Here is a 19,869-nt window from a genome sequence, read left to right on the forward strand (position 1 = left end):
TGACGAGATCTGTAGAACATCCTTAAATTTGCAATGGAAACATGCACGAAATGTCAGTAAAACCTTTGGCTACACAATTTTTTATTTCAAATTCTTCGTGCTTTCTGAGCAGCAGCTTGCATCGTGCCGGACCGTTCAAAGCTGCTGATCAATCACTTATACACTTACCTATTGGCATATGTTACGCTAATGCCACTTTCAGCGGCATACATTAACGCACTACAGCGACCACTTAATTTCTTGAGAATAGCATAAAACGTGATTTGTGACATATTTAAAGCACTGGGCAGCAACCAAATTTATATGGTTTGTGGCCAATGGAGTGTGTGACCCGAAAACAAAGCAATGACCATAAGCAAACAGTATTAAAATAAAGACACGCAAGCCGAAGACCAAGTGCTGCAGTTCATTACCAAAAAAGGGCTGGTGCACCGTTCCGAGTGCCACCACCACGGAACAGTCTTGACGAGGCAACCATGCCATACACACACCTGAGGAGGTATTCTGTAAGAATCCATCTAGTGGACGGTCCATTTCGGCCGCTGCTGATTGGATGCAGCTGTATGAGCGAGGAGGAGACGAGCGGCCCCAGCCAATCAGCAGCGGCCGAAATGGACAGACGACTAGGCGGACTCCTGCGGAATACCACCCCTGTAGACACTGATGGCTAGCAGACACGATGAGAAATCACATGAGATTTCACAGGGGTAGTTCTCGAATATCCCGTGCATACCGTACTACGAACCAGCAGACACATTCCAAAAATTCGAGCAGGGCAAGTTGACCGACTGCCTCAATGAACCTAAACATAGTAAGCAAGCAAACAAGGGTGAAGCTAGTGTGATGGCATGGCCGAGTCCCCCCAAGTGGCGTCACACGCGAGAGGGTGCCAGTCAAGCTTATTGCGGCTAATAACCACACTACTTGCATACCTTCTGCAGCTCTGCCTTCTAAGTATGAAAGAGCCATACAGTAATTCTTATGTATAAAACAGAATTAATACAGAAATTCTTCAAAGCAGCTAGACCGTGCATGAAAATGTAGGACAAAGCAGCGCTTATCCATCACCTAGTTGACGGGACACCCTTTTTAAACGCACTGCAGAAAGGCCTCCCAATGCAGAGGTGGGCATCGACCTGCTGCATACAGACACCGAGACTTTGCGTTCGGTTTCAGCGCGAACTCTTGTAGTATCTTTTATTCACACATGCACACACATGAAAACAAGTGCAACAAAAGCGTAGTTCTCGCAATGTTCTCTATGCAATCACACAAAGCACTATAAATAACAATGGTAATGGGCTTGGCTTTGGCCACGAGTGAAAAAAAAAGAAATGCAAGGAAATAGAGGTTAGAAAGGACAACACACTTAGATCGCATCAGCCAAAACAGCACTTTGCATTCAAAAGAAAAGGCAGATAAACAAAATGGACATGTGGACTGCATGCAGTCTGCCTGACATAGTTGTAAAATTAATAATTATATTATCCATTAATAGCCTTATTAAAACACTTTCCAAACCACCTGCTTCTTGGCCAATCCCCTGTAGTCAGTAAGCGAGCATCATCCCTTAGAGACAAGTCTGCCCAGGACGCGAAAGAAATTTCACGAAGTGGCAATCATGGAGAAGTGAGCTATGACTCAGTGATGGAGTTCAAGGTTCCAGGAAGTGAGGGACACATTAAGTTGGCCACACTGGGTTTGTTGTTACCCACGAAAATCTCTGAACATTTTTGTTCCATGCCAATCGAAATACAGCCAACCCACAATGCACAGACATTTGAAATACACTTAGTAGGGCTGATACTAAAACCAGCAATTAGATGGAAGGAATCTCAATAATGGTGGACAACACCAAGTCAAAGATGAGCCCTAAATGTTCTCTCACGTGGCTATTCCTTGACAAAAGCAATAGAGATCGTCTGATCTCGCTGCTACAACAGATCAGAATAAGACTGAAATGATGACAGAAACAACTGCTGATCTGCCATAAAAGCAGCACTTTGCTTTATCAAAACGGTTAATGACTGCAGTGAAACACAAAAGCTGACCAAGCACTAGCATTTCCTGCTCAATGAAAATGTACACTTACTTCTCAATTTTGGGCCACAATATCGGGTACACATTTTCTCACACTTCAAACAGAATGGAGGGAACATTGCAAGTTCCAATGCAGAATTTGTGTATACGCCAAGGCCAAGTAATTTTAAAGATAGATTGTCACATACAAAAAAGAACATCCTCACTGCTACATCGGCAGTACATTGAAGCCATTTTTCTTGTTCTCCCAACCATTTCATTCCATCTTGTTCGTTGCCTCACTACAATGTCCAATGTCCTAAATAAGAGTCTGTAGTTTCCTCGTGGAGATATGTTCAAAAGCCACAAGTTTTTCAAGAGTTTCATGCTTCGTAAAACCTCACTATATGTTGATAAAGTACATGTGTAGGTAGCATCAATTACCAGCTTCCTAAACTTGGCCTGAAATCTATGTTGGTGAAGCACAAGCTGTCTTTCCTCTTGTACTCTTCTCCAGCAATTATAGGCTTCATATATGTAATAATTTGCAGATGGTACATGAAAAAGATGATCAGATGAAGACATGAGCAACAATACTAATTGGAAAGTTGTGTGGAGCAACTCCCTTGTGAACTGTCACTATAGAGAACATTGGAGGATAAAAGCACATGCCAGTAAGTGCATGACTCTCCTGTAGGCACCATGAAACGACAGGCGACAGTGCCAAAATACGGTTCCGGCTGAACCGAGCACATAGACATGCATGCATGCACAACATTTGTACATTCTCCAAGTAACAGTCACATCACACAACAGCATGTTACCAAACATATTTTTTCTTAAGAAGACCCTGCAAACCACACTGTACATTAAAAGGAAAGCTGATTCTTCATTAATGCAGGCACATGTAATTCATACCTTAGCAATGACTAGAGTCTGCATGCTTTCTTCTTTATGAAAGGGCACGTTTCTCATCTTCCAAAACATGAGAAACCAGCTCACAAAAGCGTGCTTCTTGTGAACAAGCTACATATTCAAGGAAAGAGACACCAAAAACAAGGCCTTACAAATGCAGTGAACGTGGTCCACATGGTGCAATTGTGATGTCAGTGTACCTGTGCCAATCAGGTAGTCATAATTATACCTGCACCAACATTTCCATTCAAGACACTTCAGGCACGCATTTCTCTAACTTTCATTGCACAAATATTTAGTCTGCTCAATTCCCAGTCAATGAAGCATCAAAAGTACTGCTAAAATAACACTGCCATTACGGAGAAATATTGATGGGCCAAATTCATGCAAGACGCATCTAAATTACATCATTGTGTCAGCTCACGATTCTGCTATTGGCACTCCTATATCGAGTCAATGCTTGGTGGCTGCCTTACAGAAGGTTGTGCGTTGTGCCCCGCCCGTAAAGACCAATGCTTCCTAGATGAAAAAGCCCAAAGCTTATAGTTTTGGCACAATGCTGGTGGTCTGGTGGTTTGATGCTGCCATTATAAAAAGCATGCGGCAATGAAGAAAATCTTTTGATAAGCACTGCTGCTTCTTTACCAGTCACTTTCATTTGTTTCAAAGGAGCACGTGAACACAAATTATTTTAGCTTAGCAGCACAGTGAGAAGACGCTTGGCAAGCTCAAAACAATGCAACATGTTCGAGGCGTGTCGCGCTTCCAAATGTCAATTTCACGTAGCCAGCTCCTCAACCTCAACGTTCGCTGGTGGGTAGTTATTTGTTTGCTTATAACAAAACAAGAAAGAAATTGAATTCGAAAGTTTGCCAAAATATAAAATCATTCCTGGCTATTCCTACTATTCCGGGCTAAAAACAGTAAAGGCACGTGAGTTTGAGCCCCAAATTGAAGAAGACCAGTTGCAGCTTAATTTTCTCTGACAACAAATCAAATGTTCTTCTGTCGTGAAAATGTCAGTCACAAATTTCTACATCAAAACTCAGCCAGCTACTCTGACATTTCATTTTATTTTTTCAAACTAGTGTACTGCGGCCGATTTCGCCCTCATTACACAGCACCAATTACATCAGCTGTATGCAACAATGTGACTCAATGGCTCATAGATCTCCCAATTTGAAGTTATTTGTCTGCTTGTTTTTGAACCTCGTGGATCTCTCAACTGGAACAGTATACTAACTCTTTCGCATAGTGCTGTAGTTTTGCATAAATGATTTGTGGTTACACATACCATATTTACCTGAATCTAACGGGCACCTTTTTTTCCCAAAAATATGAGTCCGAGAATTACCAGCAAGTTAAAATTGGATATGAAAACGAAACATTTGCAGCGTCACCACCATCAGAAAATGGCAACAGAGCATGCTCAACTACGATATGGAGCGGCATTTTCGGCAAATAACTTATGAAGATACTATTACTTTCGCAAGATTTCGCACATCTCGGCACCAGATGCGTTGGCGTAACTGCCCTAAGCATTTCTGGTGCTATGCCGCGCTTGCTGTCTGCACAATGCCAGAATCGCTGTCGGACACATACGTCGACAAGTCAGATGCAGAGTTTTGCTAAAGTGATGGCAGCAACTCTAGATATTACAGCTCGAGAATACCGCCCCCGTGTGCTTGATATCTGTAGCCAATAAAGCGCACATGGCAACGACAACGCTTTGTTTTCATTATGAAAGTACCTTAAAAAAAAAAGATTCCCGCCTGTGAGGGTATATACTGAACCTCTCCCTTTTTCAGATTGCAAACATGGGGGGCACGGTATATGTGTTTTAATGAATTGGTAGCAGGTTACATTCAGATGCACTTTTTTTTTTTTCACTTTAATCCCAAGAAAATTCGGTGCGCATTAGAATTGGGGGCGCCTTGGAATCGGGTACACCTGAAATACACCAGTACACGTTATCCCTGACATCGCAGAAACTCTGGCATCCCTTAAAACGTAGTGTCCCAACCAATGCAAGAGGGTTCGTCCTGTGATGGCTTCAAAGAAGCTGTCATGCAAATACAATCAAACTATGACGTAACAGAAACGGATATGATTTATTAGATACAACAAATTATTGGGTATAATGAACCTTGGATATATTGATGGCATATTATATATGGGATGCGGCTTTGAGATAGCATGACAAAAGATAAAGCTTTCCTCTAACCCATCATCCTCTTACGTGCCTCACTTTTGGTGTCCCTTTCTCATGAAGCAGGTGCGATGTGATGATGGAAATATCAGCATGCTTAAACACGTAGGTGAGAATTGGGTAATTACGCTACATGATGTGCTGATGAAGTTGCCGGCACACACCTTGGCCCAATCCACACGTGCTTAAGGGCGTTTGCACCCCACTGCACGCCATGAGGAGATCATGCTCTGATCCAGTGACTGTACAGAATGTGTGCAAATAAGTGCGACACGTGCACTTAAGGCATCAATAATCTTTCCACACTTGCTCACTCTCGGTGTGACAGCAATCCACGTTTGTGACAGCACTAACTAGGACTGCACCTGTCGTTACATGCGACGAGCATTCAAAGACAGAAACCATGTCACGAAAAAAATTCACTCCGTGCCATCACTAACGTGCAAACTAAAGCATTTAAAAGGTCTTCTGGTCAGGCAATACTGTCTCTTGTTTTTGCACAGCTGTGATGTCCCTCTTGTTCAACACACAACAATATAAGTACAAGGAAGATGTGGTAGCTAAAGAAATGTAACACATTAATTAAAACTTGTGGCTTAGTGTTAATGCTCTGCACTTAGAACAACACAGCCACATTAGTATTAAAAACTAGTATGTCTACGACTCCATGAAAAGAAAAAAACAATACGTAAGTTATAAGTAGCAGGTGCTTTGTGTGTGTGCTTGAGACCTGAACATTAAGACTGCCTGGTTCGAAATGAAGACTAATATTTACCAACGTTATATATTCAGTGTTTCAAACAAATTTGCCACTAGCATTAGATCGTGGATAGCTTTCAGGAAAGAAAGGCCTTGAATCTGTTAGGGCACCAAACAATGCATATAGCCGGCTGCACATAACAAATCGCGTGACCTTCCAGCATTTTCTTAAAACAAGCAACAAAATGCAGGGCTCATAAGCACAGCTTTAAAAAAAAGTAATCTGTAATTTGCATGTGCAATCCAGGAACACATGGTGACTTTTAGAACAGTTTAAGGTGGTGGCAAATCATACGTAACATTGCACCCAGGCTAATCACAGATGTGGACTTCACTGCCCTAAAAAATGTCCGCCATAGTTCACAGGCGCCCAGAAATTGCCGCTTTCTCAACATGCACTTTCATCACCAAAACCTAGCAGTGTTAGACTGCTAAGAAGCCGGTGCGACTTACACACCCTAAGTTGGTCCCTAAGTAGGTATGGCAGAAAGTGTGGAATGTCCTAGAGAAACTCCACCTGCTCTGACAAGAGCACCTGTGGCGGTGATCAGAGCATGGCTCAGCCATCACATGTGCTCAAGTTTACCAGACTATGGTCTGCAAGTTAGACCAGCCCACTCAAAATTACGTACTGTTACTGTTCATTACGAGTTGCAACATGCAAGCTGTGCCCGAGGCCTTCTTTGGGGCAAGCGCTAAAGTGCCCCTCAGCAGAAACCATACGAAATTTTGCTTATACAATGGAAGTTGTGGGGTGCGGCCTAACGAGCGTACGTTACAGCAGGAATATTTCAAATTGATTCATTATTAGAGAAGTTGGTAGAAATTGAAATGTACTGCCGTGCTACCAGAAGGCAAGCTTCCTTGTCAGCATAGACTCTCTCTCCCTTTGCCTTGACTAGCATCTGCAAGTCAAATTCCTTCCCTGGATTCTGTCATACCAGAGACCACACCTTGTCAGCGTCTGTCTGCACCACGTCTCTTCCATTTTCACTGCACTCCCAGCGGCAGTTTTGCACGTTCTACTTTGGGTGATTTACTGAAGTCGACGTGCCATAATTGGCAACGTTGCAGGCAGCATGTCTGATGTAGAGACACTTGTGTGTGTGACCTTGACTTGCTAGTGAGAGGCTGCGCTCTCTTTGGAGGAAGGGCTTTCGTTGGAAATTTTGACTGTTTTTCATGCCATGCTGCAGTTTGATACTTTGCAGACACGACCGTCAGGGCATTGTTTATGAGCTGCACTTGTCCTTCTAGAATGCCCAAGCCTGGCGAGGTGCCCTTTAACAAGTGATGCCATCGACAAAAAATTTGAAGGTTTCGCTGTACCAGCCAGGTGCATAAACCCTACTGCTTTCCGTTGCTTGCTATCTTCAAATACAGTCTGCCTAGTTGTGATGTGATAAATGCACTGCGGAGCAGCAACGCATTGTTGAACTTCTGCTTAGATTAATGTGCCCTGCATTAACATGTGTTAGTACTATCCATAGCACTTGTTACAGTATTACCCACAGGGAAAGCTGGTGCTGCGACGCAGTTATATTCATGAGAATGCTGGGACGTGGTGGCTTAAGACATTGTTCTTGGAGAGGCAGAACACAAGAAAGGTGTTCTTGGCTAGGACCGTACTGTCTGTCACAATGGTTAGTGTGTAAAAACAGCATGCAAAAAGCTGTTTGAGCTTTAACACTACACAAAAAACATGTTTTATTCAATTATGAGGACTTGTGCTTGAATGCACAATTATATGAAACTTAACTCTTTCTATACTATGCCAATTGAGCATTGCTGGCCTTCTATCGATGCTTTGAAACGCTGCTTTCGAGGCCTTCCGCGCCGCTCACGGACACACTGCGCTACTGGACGTGATGGAGGAGAACTACATTTTTGTTTTCCAAGCAATTCACATTTTCCCCCCAGGCAGTGATTTCTAAACAAGCCCCAAAGTTTTCACAATCGTCCCAAGTAGAAAGCAATATGGCCGCCTGCTATCGATGCTTTGAAACGCTGCTTTCTGAGACTTTCCGCATGACTTACCATAAGACATGAAGGAGAACTATACTTTTGGTTTCTTAGAAGTTAGCGTTTTCCCCGTCAGGCGTCAATTTTGGACACTCAGAAGTTTTGCGATCGTCAAAGTAGAATGCAATAATAGCTGCCTCCGAGAGCGGCGCGCACGCTTCGAAAGCTCGCAGATCTCGTAATTCCGCTGCGTTTGCGGGTGGCTTTATCGATGGATCAAGCAGCAGCTAATCTGAAGATACTGCCTTTTTGTCGGACTTTGACTTTGAGAACGACGACAATGCAAGCCATCCTGGAGCATCGGTGGCCACAGCCTGGTACGCCAAACTGTAGTGCTTGCACTTAAATTTTTGCAGTGGAATACCCGTTCAATAAAAAATTGATTTTTTTTTTGAAATAATTGCTATTGGACGGCAATACAGTTTGTGTATCTCATAATTTTTGTTACATGTTTTCAGCGAAGCTGTTAAAGGCTGCTTTTCCCACTATCGTGTCCACTTGTAGGAAAAAATCTCGAAGATAGTTCAATGCTGGGCCGACCCGTGGCAGAGGTGCAGTTCGCCATTAAGGGGCCCACATACACAGCTTTGCTGGTCATCTTTCTTCACGGAGTGGAAGGGCAGGGAGTTTTTTTTCTTAGTAGATACGAGTGTGCCTTTGCAAACTTTGTTCAATTTTACCCCACAATCTTGATTCTTGCCATTTATATCCTTTTTATGACATGTATCTCGTTAATAAAACATTTATGCGTGGAAAGTGCATTCATTCTACTTTTTGTTTGTGTTACATAAAATATTGAGTGCAGTAGTTCCTTCATAAAAAAAAAAACACCTGTTTTCCGCATGGTAGGGAAAGAGTTAAACAGTACTGGTAGGCTGTTAAAGCTGGAGTACGAACGACAAGGTCTGCACTCACTTTGTGACAGTTTGTTGTCTGTTCTTTCTTTTCTTCATTTGATTATGCACTGCAGGTAAGTAAACTTTATTGAAAGTGTAATATGGGCAAATGAAAACCATTTATGAAGATAATATTCAAGAAAGCTTTATCTGTGCAGCCATATCCACGTTTTAAGCCTAGCCTCAGTCAACAAACGCCTTGCACACACATACAACGCCATTCTCATGACGGCACAGCGCCCATTAGGAACCTCGCATAGACAGCGGCGTCAGATTTCTCTCACGGCAACATTGCGAGAAACTCTATGGCGGCACTAGCTTGACTAGGGGAGTCCACTTCAACACCAGCTAGCATGCTGCAACTCATGCTGAACACAGTGGCACATTTCTACATATGTGCTTCCAGCTTTCCTGTGCCCTTGACGCATCTCTAATTAGCAGTTCCTTGCTTCAGAGTAGCAGGCATTCTACTGTTCTTGGTAAAGAATTTCTGCCCCACTGCCGTTAGGTTCAGCAGAACGTGCAAAGTAAGTAAAAAACCTGGAAAAGCGTGGACCACCCCTTTTCTTCAACTAGGGAGGACATCCTTATGCACCCAATGAAACTAGATGAATTCATCTATTTTGCAATGCTCATGCATAACACCATGCTGTCCACTCTGGTCTTCAGTCAAAACACAGGTACACTGACATAAGCTAAAGAGCTGTTGTCTCTTGAAAGGATCCGTCCTTCATGTAGAGTTCATAGGAACTGCCTCAGCTCAAATTCAACTTTGTTGCTGTTTTGAATTGTACCCATTTGCATTTAACTTTCCTATGACTGCATGGTGCCGATATTTTTTACACATTTCTGTCAATACATTACCACGGTCAACCAAAGACAAAGCAATAGACAATTCCAAATAAATGACCGTGCACAGGCAATCCTTGTTACGTGCAAATAGACAAGGCACACAACGCCCGAAACCACTTCATTTGGCTCAACGTTCAATTAAATCTAGTAATTATACAGGTTGACTCCATGTTAAAAAATAATAATAACAATAAAAGAAGAAGAACAAATGGTTGGCAACCCTAATCTTTGACTTGGGTGTCTTTTAGTGGCACTAGCATCTCGGCATTGGTGTTCTTTAGGTTAATTTTGAGTGAACACAATGCACGAACCAAATTCCGAGGCAAACGTTATCCATTAGTTAGCCGGTTAAATATCGCGCCACCTTTTTGTGCGTGATGACATTAGTGACATCACTACTTTCGTTTTCCACTTCCGGATTTCCAGAAATTTCGCCATAGTTGTGCTCACGTTGCAAGTCTCTAAAGTCTACAATTTTGTGCTTTGGTATGCAGTAATCAGTGAATTTTAATTAATTCTAATTATTCCATACACTTTATACTCAATTTATAACTGAACGTTTGCTCTGATATCATATCTATATTGAAACCCATGAATTTTGTAGTGTACTACTGTTTCTTTGTTCTTTTTTTCTTATTTATTTTGAATTTCTTCCCCGGTCGTCTCAGGAGATGAACCAGAAGTTCTACACAAGAAAAAAGAGTGTCACTTGATGCTCGTGCCACCAATAAAAAAGTTTTAACGACACGACAACAAAAAAGACCTTCTAATTTCGAGCGGCACCATGTGATGAAAGAAATATGGCAACTGTCAGTTGGCAAATAAATGCAATAGTAAATTTAAAGATAGTACTATAAATGGCACTGCGTTAAAAACTGGGCACAATGAAGTACTCGAGTTTTTCAATATAGCACATTAAATTAGGTAGTATCGCATTCAATACGAGCCGAGAAGCCCGAGCCACGGTTGCAGTAACGCTCCTGAGAAAACAGTGGAGAGGGTTTCGCCATTCCAGCAATGCACCTAGCCCCTCGCTTTCCGACTGCTTTGATCACTCCACGAAGCGGACGACAGAAGGCAGGGGGCTATGCACATTGCTAGGATGCAGTAATCCTCCCCCCTCCTATCTCGAGGGCATAGCCATGGCCACGGCTCGTGCTTTGCAGGTTATATTAAACGTGATAGTACATCCCACATAGTCAAGGCCACAGGCTCTCATCTACACTTTTGCCACTCAATGTGAGCAAAGTAAAAAAATGTACTCCTTAATTAGAGGCAGGCTACGACTAGGATGCAACCAACATCTCTGCAGAAGGCCTGCACTGCTATAGCAGAGACATTCAAGGTCACGAATAACACTGCCACAATTACTGTGTTTGAGTGTTGGTGACTATAACAACTGGACCAACAACAATCTTGTCGGAGCCCACTTATACTCAGCAGAAGTGATGCACTTCATAAAAAAACAATAACACTGAAACAAGCATTCCTTACATCTACCAGTGGGCTTATCCATGTTCGCAGCCAACCGCATGGCTAAGAAAAATCAAGTATTTGTGACTACTACTTCAAACCAGCAAGCTTGGGTAACAGCAACTTCAGTTCAAAGTGCAGCTACTGTGCCTCCAAAATACACTATCCTACTTTCCATTTCAGTATATACAAATGCCGCGCTCGTTGGTACGTCATACGAAGCAAATCAAGATGCACATTTCCTCAAGATCCGTATCAAAATCATCCAGTTGGAAGAGCCCCAGCAATAGGTTACAGCTCTGTCTGCCTACCTAAGTTCTCAAAGTACACTCTGGAGTTCATGGAAACAATGCTTTCAGAGGTCTTTTCATTACAAATCCAAGAGAGTGCGTAGAAGAGTCGTCAAACACGCTCAGCACATTTCCAGCACTGTGCAAAGCCAAGGTGCGAGACAAAGGCCACAAGAACTGGCTGTGGATATGAAGAGATGGACACACGTGTCAGGTCTACATTCTGTCACAAGAGAGGCACATTTTTTGTCACATGAGCTTGCAGCAATCAAACAGCAATAACTACTTGCACAATGCTCCCTCTGGGTCCATAGAGCAACTACAAATCTGGGCTTGTGGGAATTCATTTGTCTTGGAGCAAGAAGCCCGAAAAACAGCAGTGCCAAATCAAGGAGACAATATGCATGGCACCTGGTCCTGTCGGGTCCTTGCTTCTATTCTGGACTGCCTGCCTGATAGCAAGAAAGTTTGACCTGTGCGTTTGCTGACTGTACAAACTGAAACTTGAGGGAAGCAATGGCCAATGTCCAGCTCTCTGGCGACTTTGTCCCAGCCAAAAGATTTGCCTTTCATTTTTGTCCAGCTCGTTACGATAGCTTCACCTGTGAGGCATTCAACATATCACTCAACTTTGTGCAATAACACAACCTCTCTCCACGATAGCTGGCATGTAATGCCACACGTCCTTAGGACACTTTGCTTTTGACAACGGAATTGGTCGGGCCTGCAGAGTACCTCTGCCAACATTGTGTGCAGGCGCTTTCTTACCTTAGCTTTCAGTTCCCTAAACTGAATGAGACAGGTCAAAGTACATAATGACCAGCAAGTGCCGACTGCTAGCATGCAACCGGCTTCTCCTATGAAGTACGATGATGATGCAACACTACCGCATCAATTCATCGCCACCTTTCAATAATAAAACCGAGTCTCTTTTTCTTTCACCAGTAAGAAAGTAAGGATGTGAAGCATCACACAGGTGACAAGACCCACTTTGTCTCCTATTCCACCGTCCCTTGTTCCAAGGATGTTGAGCTGGCAAGAGGAAAAGCACCGAAGGCCTCGTCTTCTCCAACCAGATTCAGTTGGTCTTTTCACTCACGCAACAGGACTGGCACTGACTAGACACTCTTCAGCTTCTTGACCAGAGTGCTTTCACTTTCTGCCGTCGGCGCCTGGCTCACAATAGTGGCTGGCCAGCCGTTGGCGAGGACCATGCTGTACCCTGCCGAGGTTGGACGTGTGGAGCAGTTGCTCGTTGAGGACGAGGACGGTGAAGAGCCGTTTTCAACGACTACGTCAGGGCTCAGGGTGTCGCAGGGCGCTGCCTTGGCTCCCAAGCCCAGGAACTGTAGTATCAGGGAACAGAAACAAATATGTGCTCAGAACAAATGTATCGTCATAAGCTACGGCTTGAAGTTTACATCATGCTCAAAAGCCAGCTGATTGGGGTGAATTTTGTAACTATTATTTTCATTCGGTTCTGTACTTTTTCACTAGGGGTGTGTGAATACCAAGTACAGTCAAACCTCGATGTTTCAAGCACATTCCATATCACCTGAAAAATTGCATGCATCATAAATTTTTATTTTGAGCGGAGTCAAACGTAAAATGGATAGCATATCGAACTCCACCTCCCCAGACCATGCGTACTCCGTTGACAGGCAGTGAGCTTTCCCGCAACACCCTCGAAGATAACGGTGACGTGATGGGCATTCCAGACTGCTGCAATCTTACTGTGATCGCGCTAAGGGCGCCATTTAAACGTAGCGGCGTACGCATGTGGCAGCTTGGCTAGTTTGACAACGTCAATGACAGATTGCATTTGTCGCACCGACTCCTCCTCGGTGCTGCACTCTGCGCCTGCCTCTGCACTCTGCGCCTGCCTCACCTCACGAGGACTGGTGGTTTGCACTTGCATCCACAAAGACCCGCAACAGCGCGCGCTCACTGCGCTCACTCATAGAAGCCCTTGGCAGGTGCCACTCAATAATTTGTTATTGACAGTGTTTCAAAATGCTTCGATTGACGGATTTGGTGATCACAGTAGAAGTAGCGGCCAAACAAAGACGCTGCCGAGGTTGGTCCAGCAAGCGCTGATGTTGCCCCGCTCCCAACTTCAACTGCTTTGGTCCTTCTACGCCGCTACTGTGGCATAATAGAGGGCACCAGCCTATTGCTAGTGTATCGTTTAGCCTATGTTGCGGACTCCGTGTTTAAGCATGCGGCTGCCAATAAGAAGCAGGCTACACTGCTGCAGTACTTTCTGCCGAATAAATAAATACTTTGTGTGAAGCGTCAAGTGCTTATTACCTGCACCACGAGTGGGGCGCGATCGGGCACCGTTGTTCAGAGCGCGCATTCGGTTGTACCACGTGCGATTGGCCTAGGCCGCCCCGACTTCATGCAGCCGACGCAGTCGGCGCGACCTAGGCCAATTGCGCACGGCGCAACAGAATGCGCGCTCTGAACAATGATCCCTGATTGCGCCCTTGGTTCATTGATTGATTTGCATAAGTTTTTTACGAGTTTTTTACGTGATTTTATATATCGAATTCTGGCTATATCCAACTATTTCGCAATCACCGTGCTGTTCGATATATCGAAGTTCGGCTGTAGTAGATTACGAACAGAATACCAAATCAAATCAAGAAAGGAAAGCTTAATACCGAATTGACAATGAGAAAATTGATCGCTAAGGTTAGTATTTAGACATATTAGGAAAGACAACACTGTGCTGCACATGCTCGGGAGCCTCCTAGCATTGCATAACAAGAATGCAGGAAACTGTCAGTAACTTAGGTACACAGAAATCAATATATACAGTACAGTCTACTCTCATTAACCCTTTGAGGGTCGAATTATTTTGAAAAAAACTTTCCCAGGTGGTCAAATTACTTTATTGCGGATCTTGAATGTACAAAATGTATAAAGTCGGGAATAAATAGTAAAAAAAAATTAGGAACAGTATTTTGGTGTCGGCATCACTCAGAACTGCAATATGTTCAGTAGTATTTCAGAGTGTGGTACACCTTAAAACACGGTTCTACGCACAGCGCCTTATCACAGTCTGCACACCTAAAATGCATGTATGTTCTCCTCTTGGAGTGACGAGTTGTGTTGGCACACACATGACATCTTCTCTGCGTGCGGCTGCCTTGGGCAGAGGTCTGAGGCACCTTCTCGCGTAAGCGTGTTGCTGCAGAGAGCGAGAATACCTCGTGCGCGGCGGTGATAAACAAACTAAGAGCAGCGCCAATCAAGATAGAAATCAACTTCCGCCGCCCCTGCGAGAGCCTGCTGACAAAGAGAAAAATCACGTTTTGCGCGCCTCCGTTGCAATCACGTGGCGGAACCGAAACCACGAAAGCGCGTTGCCGCTTAGAGCAAGAAAACCTCGCGAAGAGCGGTGATAAGCTAAGAGCAACGCCAATCAAGATAGAAATCAACTTCCACCGCCCCTGCAAGAGAGTGCCGACAAACAGAAAAATGACGTTTCGCGCGCCTCCGTTGCGATCACGCGGCGAAACCGAAACCGCAAAAGGGTTGTTGCCGCAGTCTGCGCGATGCGCTCAAGCTAGAAATCAGTTCTGTTTATCTCCCCAAGAAGGTAGCGCAAATTTCAAACGCTTCTTGTAAGTCCTGAGAGGTGGCAGCACCTCCCAGTGAGCACGGATCGTCATTATGGAGCGAAATTTCAAACGGAGGTTCGAAACCGTACCCGTACGGCGAAGACCTTGCGGGACAGAAAACCGCCGCCGTACATGTACGGCGAAAATCTTCAAAGGGTTAAAGGGAACTCCAAATTGGTACGCCCGCACTAATTACAGCGCAGTTCTAGTATGTGAGAGCCTGGAAAATATTTGTTATATATAAGAAGAATGTCTGTTGAATAGAATCAAGTGCTTTTTTCTTTCTGAAGCTCAAGCATTAGTGACATGGTGTTCTAATGAATAACAAATGAGGTTCTCAGATTAATAGTGGACCTGTGTCTTATGGCAATTTTTGATTGCACAGAAAGTATTGCTTTCTAGTTTTCCTCCAAAGTACAGAAGAGCTTTGCCATCTTTACAGCAGCTGGGTTATCGTAAGGTCAACCTACGCGACAGACAAAAGCATGGAATGCACATCACGTGACTCAATCGCCCTTCCGCGTGTACCCATCATTGGTGATGTGAAGGTCAACTGCAGTCATTTGCCAACTGTTAAATATATTGAAAGCGGTAGGGCCATAGCAAGTTTGCGCCACGCTATCCCGGCATCCATGGATGCAGCCAGGCATTCCACGCACTGGTCGCAGGACACTTTCACATCCGCCATGTAAATCTAAAGTTGCTCTTGTGACTGGTTGCTTAAAACTACAAAACTACGAATGACGTCGAGAATGACAGGCCACCGTGAGGCAAGTCGCAAGGATGCTGGCCGTGAACAAGTTTGTTGCCAACCCATGCACTCGCCTTAATTTGCTAGCCAGTTTGTCAGCTTTATGAATGACGCAAAGCTGCGGCAAACAGACCTGTGCTGATTCGGCACCAAACTGCAACTTTAGTCAGCGACGTATGACGAAGCAGTGCCAATTAAGTTTAATGGCCTAAGTAGTGCAGCCGTGACGAAGATTTCCCGCTGGTTGATGCGGCAATGAACAGTAAGCCATAGTAGAATGCTGGTTGCTTAAGCCCAACCTCATGTGAATAACTGCGCACGATGGTTTTCAGTGAAGGCATCGAGCGCTGGCTTTCAGCAATGAAACGTGCCATCGCACGAAACACAGTTCTTTGAGTTTGCTTCTATCAAATCTAAGAATATGCATGATCTGTTGAATTTTGTAATAATTTCGTGCTGCTTGGCAAAATTTCGCCTCTGAAGCGCACTCAGTCGATAAACGTTCAAGCTTTGCGGGAGTGACACTTGGTCAGCAGCAAGGGGCACGAGTTTGCAGACATCGAGGATGCACTCTTTTGCAGAGCCACCCCCAGTCCTCAGTACATATACTGGTCAATCGCAAATGCAATGAGTGATGGCTGGCACAGGGTTAAATGGCTCCAGAGTTTACAGGCAGCTGATGCAGTGTAATAAGGCACATGTTTGCGAGAACAGACAGCTAGTGGGAATTACTTAATTTTCCAAGTTGACATGAGAAAAGTACACAATCTTTTAGTAGAATGGCTTACTAGTATAATTTCTTACAACTGACAATCTAATTGCGATGTTCCAACATGTTAAAGTAACCAAACTTCCAAATATACATATGTGCATATTGTATTCCACTAGTATTTTGATACAGTCGCCGACTGATTTTTTGGACTCCAAAATTCGGACATGCTCGATTATTGGGGAGAATGGCGGTGCCGGGGAGAATGTATAATTGATTGTATAACAACTGCCGAAAGTTCAGATACCTTGCTACCTCTCGTCTGATTTTTCGGACACTTCTTGAGCCAACTCGATCGAGAGCACCATGCACCGACTCTGACCGGTGCATGGTTCGACTTGCTGAACACCATTTTTGTTTTGAACAGAGACTCCTTGCTGCCCCACGAAGTTGCGCTACTGGAAATCCCCGCTCATCATCATCGTTTCTGCCTGGTTCGTGGCTACAGCAGTTCCGGTCATAGCTTAGTAAGCCATGTCAAGACAATCCAGCAGCTGATTTGTTTCTTTCTTCGTGCATGATGCTGTGAGTAGGCCACGTTTTTCGTTTGTGCGACTAGTATGGGTGTGACGGCATGGTGATGTTTCGTTGTGTGCTGTGTCGAGGTTGCGGCGATCCAACGCGGCATACGGAAACATCACGTCAAGTGTATAATGGCGCCGACAGTGCCCGCGCAAGCTGCGCTGGGGAATGCCGGCAAGCAGGTGCCGGGAGGCCTAGGATTTGTCGCCTTCCGATGTGCTCCCTACTGACACCAAAAATGTTCTGCCAAGACCTGCACAGTGGTTGCATTGCGATTCCGGACACCGTCTCATTTGACAGTTTCACAGGTGCTGACACTGCTGTACTGACATGCGCAGAGCTCGACAACGGCGAGATCATTTGTCAGGTTTCTGCTGTGCCGCCGGACGATGACTCCGAGTCGGAAGATGACGCCCCATGTGCTACGCTGTCGTCGCATGCGGAGCGTGTACAAGCACTGACCATGTTTTCAGCCATCTATAGTGACCGTTCGACCCTCTCCGAGATTCAGGCTTATCTGATTGCGCGTAAACGGAACAGCGTGCAATTCCGCATTCACGGTTTCTTCAAGCCTACTGCCGAGCCCGAATAAGTGGGTGGAAATAAAGGACTTCTTTTTTTTTTATCTGCTTTCTTGGACATCTGTTTATTCGGACATTTCCACAGTCCCCGTGACGTCCGAATAAACAGTCGGCGACTGTATACTATTTTTGCAAAGTTGGCACTCTACTATCTCCATGAACTAAAATTTTTTGCAGTCCCTTCTTACCATGTACAGCGATCGTCTGGAACCACCTTACCACACCAGATGTAATCAGTGAAGATCATGACCAATTTATGAATTGTTTGGCAAACATTGTATAATAAGAGACTTATGTATTGGTACTGTTTATAGCCCACTCCCCTCTGCAATGTCTTTTGACCCTGGGGTATAATGTAATAAATAAATAAATAAATAAATAAATAAATAAATATTCATTTACATGCTACATTGAATTCATGAGCATTTCTCTTCTTTTTTGCAACTAACAATATAAACGTAATCTGTAATGGTTACTCTGAACAGAGAAAAAAAGCAGAAAACAGCATAGCAGCCACCCACCTCTCCCATGACGGCAATGGGTGTTTTTCCCGTGGCCTTGGACACTCGGTGCTCCACCAGGTAGAACATGTACTCATCGTACAGGAGGCGGATGAGGTGGAACGACCCAAAACTGGCCGCACTACGCAACGTTAGGTCGCGGATCACCATCGAACTGCAGCAGAAGAGCACAGGCAGCACCAGTTGATGCAGGCAGCCGACGCAATGCAGCTGCATCTCACTTCAGATAGAACAAAATATGTTATATCTGATGTTCATTATAAGAAGATCAAATCAAAGTTTATTTGTATTCAGAAAATACGAAATAAATGAAGGGGGCGACATGAAAATCCATGTGATAAATGACTTGAGGAGTTCTCAACTTCCTACAACAACATTGAAAAAAAAAAAAAATACAGAGCAAGAAAACATAAAAATTGTATACAGGAGCCAACTTATAAAATATCTACCGTGAGCCTGTTTATAATGAATTCCATTAGTTCCATGAAAAAGGTCATTGTAGCAGTTGTTACATGTGAACTTGCACTTCCCAAAACTAGAAAAAAATTACGCAAATTCGACACCGCGTTGATCTATAAATACAAGTTTAAGTAACTTTAATTTTGTTCCACATCAGGCTGCAAACTTATATAACATGTCATCTAAAGAAATTAAATGCAACATTGTAGATCTTTCACAGCAGTGCCCCCCGGCCAATTCTGTGGAGCAGTTCATGTATGGGCAGCAGCATGTTGTAAAAGGTGCATTTTAACGCGACAGCGTTAAGGAGCTTGTGTCGCAGAAAAGCCGGTGTCGTCGGTGTCAGCTGCGTTGGCCGTGAGCGAAAAATCCTGGAAGGCAATTCATAAATAAAAACAACTTGCAAGATGGGCTGTGTGGGAATCGAACCAGGGTCTCCGGAGTGTGAGACGGAGACGCTACCACTCAGCCATAAGTTCGATAGTTCAAAGCGGGACAAAAGCGCCTCTAGAGAAGGGGCTGTTGCCTTAGAAACGTGCCGTAGAAAGTTATACTGCGGTGTATATCGGTAATTATGAGCATGTAAATTACAGAAGTCGCAGTTAAACGCGTAGCGAAGTACGTTTCTGCTACATTTCTTCTGCGCTTGCTGCACACGCAGAGCCCTCTTGCGGCAAACACAGAAGACCCCCTCCTTGCAATGTGCGGTGCTGCCCCGACAGGTGGCGTGCCACTCGCCGCTTCTCGCGGCCGTGCAGGGACCAGTGCTAGGCGCGTTGCGGCCTGGCTGTCCGTGCCGATCATGACGTTTGGCTCGGTAGATCGTTTCTCCCTCCGAGACACCGAGTTCTTTGGTTCGTTCTGCTTGCTCAGGCACATGTTTCGTTGCAGCGCCAAACGCTGCATTGCTCGGCGCTCACCGCGTGATTGGTGGGTGCAAAGACCGATGCGGGGCACCTCGTAAGTGATTGGTGCGCCGTAGCTCATTATCTTACACCCCTTGGCGGGTCGACGGGAATGCTATCGCATTCCACTCTTGAAGGCGAAGCTTAGGCGTCCTCCAATTTTTTTATTCACGTCTCGTACATGTATTTCTCATAAAGGTAAGATTGTGATCGCAATTTTTTTCGTTACCTCCATGACAACATGAAATTTCAACTCTTGCAAAAAAATTACACTGAAATTTTTTTTCCTGCGTAAGG

General features: G+C 44.4%; 1 protein-coding gene across 2 annotated transcripts in view; it reads right to left on the reverse strand.

The window, feature by feature from the left end:
• Positions 1-1,165: 1,165 nt before the first annotated feature.
• Positions 1,166-19,869, reverse strand: part of LOC126517908 (DNA-binding protein RFX2-like) — a 144,563-nt gene continuing 125,859 nt past the window's right edge. For both annotated transcript variants that reach the window (XM_050167737.2, XM_050167732.2), the window contains 2 exons: positions 18,209-18,362; positions 1,166-12,781 (listed from right to left, as the gene is read on the reverse strand). In XM_050167737.2, the coding sequence (XP_050023694.1) occupies positions 12,554-12,781; positions 18,209-18,362 (382 nt within the window). In that variant the 3' untranslated portion in view covers positions 1,166-12,553. The remainder of the gene's footprint in view (positions 12,782-18,208; positions 18,363-19,869) is intronic.

This window comes from Dermacentor andersoni, chromosome 11 (genome assembly GCF_023375885.2).
Source record: "Dermacentor andersoni chromosome 11, qqDerAnde1_hic_scaffold, whole genome shotgun sequence".
Lineage (NCBI taxonomy): Eukaryota > Metazoa > Arthropoda > Arachnida > Ixodida > Ixodidae > Dermacentor > Dermacentor andersoni.